This window comes from Buceros rhinoceros, unplaced genomic scaffold (genome assembly GCF_000710305.1).
Source record: "Buceros rhinoceros silvestris isolate BGI_N320 unplaced genomic scaffold, ASM71030v1 scaffold26980, whole genome shotgun sequence".
NCBI classification, from domain to species: Eukaryota; Metazoa; Chordata; class Aves; order Bucerotiformes; family Bucerotidae; genus Buceros; species Buceros rhinoceros.
In genome coordinates this window covers 55,417-60,498 of record NW_010392002.1, presented here as the reverse complement: position 1 = coordinate 60,498, position 5,082 = coordinate 55,417, and the positions used below count along the sequence as shown (strand labels likewise).

The window sequence follows — 5,082 nt, the reverse complement described above, 5'->3', positions numbered from 1 at the left end:
CCATTAATGCCAGGACTAGTAGTGAAATAGCAAAGGAGCTGGAGGAACAGTTTTACACCCTGGTTCCTTTCGGTAGGAATGAGCTCCTGTCTCCTCTGAAAGACAGTGATGAGGTAAAGTCGCTGTGGGTCAACATTGACTTGGCTCTTTTGTCCAGGATTCCAGAGCGTTTGCCTGAAGAGCCGCTGGCCATGAGCGCCGGAGCAAACCAGGCGGCCAGCCTCCCTCAGGGTAGTAGTGCTGACCCACCTGCAGAGAAGGGTTTACCAAAATCTAGAAGGAAACGCAAGGTGAGCTTTGGGGGGATCAATGGGTTTGGGGGGATGTGCGGACTTCAGCAAGTGGGAAGCAAATATCGCTTGTGTCCTCACCCAGTACTCAATGGTGGTGCTTTCTCTGGGATGGCACTTCAGAGCTGGGATTTGTCCCCACTTGTCACAGGAACCAGCCAATTCCAGGGGAAATGCCATCCCAGGAGGTGAAACTACTGGCCACAAGGGATCACAGCCCCTTGGAGACAGCATTCACTGCTGGCATGCGGCTTTCCACGCTTTTAGTGAAGGCACTGCCTCTTTAATAGGCTAGTTTTCTCTCCTGAGGCTTCTTTCAAAACCTGAGCAAATGGGGGGGATGCTTAGTTCAGTAAATGGACAACTATCAGCTGTCATGTCTCAGTCTGCACAGTATCAGCTGCGGGTGTTGGAAAAGAAGAGGCATCATCTTTTTCCCCTCAGATTGTCAACAAGAGGCAAGCCCTTCAGTCCTGGCAGGCTTCATGGAATGCATTTCCAGAGACCTGGGACCTGCCTGACTCTTCACCCTGCCTCTGTTGCACCCTGATGGCCCACTTTTGCCTCAGGGTTCTCAGACAGGAGTAGCAATGGGAGCGCACTCCGTTAGCTGCACTCTCACAGCAGTGGTGTGGTCACAGCTCCCTGGTCAATCCATTCTTCCACCCTGCCTCTCCTGCGTGCTTTCTGAGCTGCCAGTGGTGCCAAGGAGAAAGCCCCCTCCACCCCATGGCCACAGCTGTCCACTGAGGAGGCTTTCTGGACCATTTGTACCAAGCTGATCCCAACAGTCACTCTGAACTGGAATGACCATCTGCCCAATTTCTGGTCAGTTTTACTGTGCAGTCATCTGTCACCCTCTGAGATACATGTGCAGACTGATCTGTATATTTTTGAGGACCATTTAGCTAAAGCAGTCTTTCCTTCTTTTTATCTTTTTTTCAATTTTTGGGCTTCTTTTTTAAGTTTCTGAAAGATGGTAACCCTATTCTGGCCACTGGTAGAGCCATAACAGAGAGCCCTGATAAGCTTTGAGATGTGTTTGTCTGCATTTATTTAGGAAGTAGCGTGGAAGTAATTGCATAGTACAAGATCACGGAAAACAGGTCAAGAAAGAGTGGCAGAAGCAAAATATTTATGGCTTAGGCCATAGGAGATGCCAGTGTGATAGTGCCAGGCTATACATGCGGAAGGAAAGAGGAGGACACGAGAGAAGAGTAACAGAAATGCAGTTGTTCTAGAAATGCTTAATCCAACATTCTGGAGCACACATTATCTTTTACTCTCTGTCTTAAAGCACTGCTGATGTCAGTGGTGGGTTTAGTGATATAATAAATACAAGGCGTTCCTGGAGTACCAAATTTGGTCACTGATGCCAAGAAAAGAGAGGGAGAGACAAAAGAGGTATGAGGTTGAGGTCTAGGCAAGAGAAAAGCACACAGGAGATGGGCACACAGATGTTTATACACTGCCTCTTTAGACTTTGGGGTTTTTAAGACATGGACCAAATGCCTCTGGTCTGCGTTAGGTGTGTGCTCAAAGAAAGTGTCATCATCAGTACCAAAATGCCAGAAAATACCTGACTTGCTGAAATACTTTTGGATCTGTAATAAATCCAAAACCTACAAGACTATTGTTTTTCTCTTCATTCAGTGTGAGAACGAGGAAGAATGCAGAGACATCAAGAAGACTCACTTAGAGCGAGAGAGTTCTTCCCAATTAGCTGCCTCTGCCCACAGCATCGCAACAGCAAATTATTGTAATATGAATGAAAATAGGTAAGCATTTTCCTTCTTATTTACCAGTCATATAACTAGTTGCAGTTTAATGTCGTGTGATATTTTTCCCTTTAACAGGATTTATTTTTTAATTATCACACTTTATGTTGAAAAATTACCCACTGCATTCTCCTTTCTGCTGCTTTAATGAACAAGTTAGCAGCTGATGACGCATTTATATACTTGCATTTTTTGTCCTATTGTGCACAGAAGTTGTGAGTTCAAGTGTAAGGCCCGTGAAGTGAGTAATAGCTAGAGCAGTGCAATTGTCTGAGACAGATTCCCAAACACTGTGTGGTAGGTACCAATTCACACAGGCAGCCGTCTTAGTGCCTTTTCTTCCCTTACAGTAGTGTTTAGAGTTTCAGAGTTAAAGTTTGACTGTATAAATGTGATTATCTATAAAATCTGTGGAAAAGACTGAAAAAATATTCATAATATTGCCTGCAATACTCTGTTCCAGAATATATTGCATATATACAGTATTTTTGAGACCACAAGCAACCTATTCTGTGTAATTAGTAAGTAACTTAGGACAAGGAACTCAGACATTAAAAGCAATGAGATTTTCAAAGGATGCAGGGCATGAAACAAATTATGAATATTTAGCATTTGCTGGCATGGTTTATGCGTACAGACCCCTATCAATGCCAGATAAATCATACTGAATTTCTCTGGAGGCTTCCAGCAGTGAAACGGAGACATGCATCTCTCCTAACTTCAGCTGCATGCTGCTTAGTACATGTTGGTCATCAGAATTTTTAAAAAAAAATCATTTTCTGGTAGTATCAGAGTATGTCTTGGGGTGAAACTGCTAAAATTAGAGAAGGCTTTTCTATTGTGCACACCACTGATGCATTTGAGGAATACTTGTCATTAATACTGGAAAAAATCATAGAGAAAACTAATATATATAGTGCTTATTCAAAAATACGCGTTCAATTTCTTTGTCCTGACATGTCACATATGTTTCATAAAGTGAAAACAATACACAGAGTAGTTCATTTTGTTGTGGGTGATTGCATGCAGCCATGCCATTCCTGTGACCACAGTGTCATATGTTTTAAGTCATGTTCATTTTCAGAGAATAGCATGGCTGTCATAGCTTGCTGTGTCACAGGGTTAATTCTGTGCTTCCTGGAAGCAGGACAATAATTGGAGTTTTGCTTGGCTTTATATTCAGTACCACTGGTAGCAACTGTATATTAAAGAAACAAACAAGAAGGTCTTAAATATATGTTTGCCTCCTAATTCTTCCCTGGTCTGCACTGCTTCCAAGACGTTTCTGTGACTGATGCTACTGCAGGACATGATATCAAATGCTAATATTCCCACAGCTGAGAAGAATGGGCTGCAGCTGAGAATGAGCTACTGAGGCTGTAGCTAAACCAGCAGTGCAGATACCAGGACCTCCTGTCCCTCTTGCAGAGCCACGCGGACAGTTTTGTCAGCACAGCTGAGGGCTAGTAGCAAAGAAAGAAGGAAAACCTTCAGACATGACCATTTTCTACTGTGGAGTTACTGTGAGGTGCAGACTAAGCACGGCCCCGTTTGACAAGGACGGCTGCAGGGTCAGGCAGAGACACCCCAAATATCTTGCACTTACATCAGATGCCACAATCCGCCCAATCCCAGCAGATGACGGCTCACTGGAAGTTGTTCTACATGGCTTCTCAGTAAAAGATGGTTGTGCTGCTGCCGTTCGTCTGCTCTCACCACACGTTTAGGTGGGCCCTATGCAATGTGCCAGAGGTCACACAGAAGGTCTGTAGCTCAGCTAGAACTCGCAGGTACTCCTCACAAGCTCTGGGCCAGGCTGTTGAGGCTTGGGTACACTTCCAAAGAGCTGTGGCTTTTCTTGGGTGCTTTATGCCCACCCTGTGACAGTGACGTAAAAACATGACCAGCCAAGACATGGGTTCATGTTTGAAAAGAGGCAAAGGAATGACAGCATCAGCCTGCACATTCAAAGTAGCGCTAAAGATCTTGTTTTGTTAGAAAAACAAGGAGGGCACGGTTGTCCATCTTACACATCCTGATTCTTGCTTTCGTATACAGCGTCAGTCATTAGAGCAATACAGTTCCTGTCGTGTGGGAACTGTGGGAAACAGGCAAGGTTATGAAATTACAATTTGGGGCTTCCTTCACAGCTAGTTTTAAAGACTTGCCAGCTAAATGGACATATGCATGATAAGAGCACATTTAATTAGCTCTGTTCCCTGAAATGACGTGCTGAAATAAAATGTAGTTTGTACCATATTCTTTTTTTGCAATTCCTCTAAGTGTATGATGTCTGATACAGTATCTATAAAGAAGTGAGAATAGTCCATAAAAAGTAATAGGCTGAATAAAGGGGAATGTGACGGAGAAAGGTATTATGTTAAAATAGTCTGTTTGATGTTAATCACAGTTTTAGTTTTAGTGCAAACTGTCTCCTGAAAAGAACTTTTATTTTTTGTGTGTTGCTTTAAGACTTTCAGCTAAATATTTTCTTCAAATTAGTGCATCTGAAGTTTATTTCTGGGCATATTTTTATGGTCTGCCTGACTTCTCCTCATCGAAAGCTTCTCCCAAATAAAGCTCAAAATACTGTCTGTGTCACAGCTTTCTTCTTTAGAAGAGGGAGCAGCTCACGTTTCTCTGTGTCTGCTGTTCGCATGTGTTTCCTTTTGTCTGCACTACCAGCCTATCTTTCTTTGTCTTCAAAATCTGTATTAGATTAGTATAAACAGTGCTACCAAAGGCTGGACGCTGAGCACAAAGGCAAGCCAGTCATCTTTAAACACATTTCCTGTTTTAGTTGACATATGGTTTTATTGCCATGGCTTATAAATTGTCACCTGTAATGGTGAAATAGGGCTTCATAACTTGAACTTACACTTCAGAGTCTAATCTTTGTCTCCAGCTATCCCTTAAGAAATGGGGAGCAAGTAGCCATTTATCTCTGTGGTTTTTTTCCAAGTACACTCATACAGACTTTATATTAACTCCAGAATTACAATTTGCCTTGAAGG

The 5,082-nt window shown here is 43.0% G+C and overlaps 1 protein-coding gene across 1 annotated transcript in view; it reads left to right on the top strand.

Annotated features, from left to right (window-relative positions):
- AFF3 (AF4/FMR2 family, member 3) overlaps positions 1 to 5,082 on the top strand; it is a gene marked incomplete at its 5' end in the record, with an annotated part of 36,157 nt that overhangs the window by 368 nt on the left and 30,707 nt on the right. Inside the window, 2 exons of the mRNA XM_010143599.1 lie at positions 1 to 290; positions 1,944 to 2,068. Of these exons, the coding sequence (XP_010141901.1) occupies positions 1 to 290; positions 1,944 to 2,068 (415 nt within the window). The remainder of the gene's footprint in view (positions 291 to 1,943; positions 2,069 to 5,082) is intronic.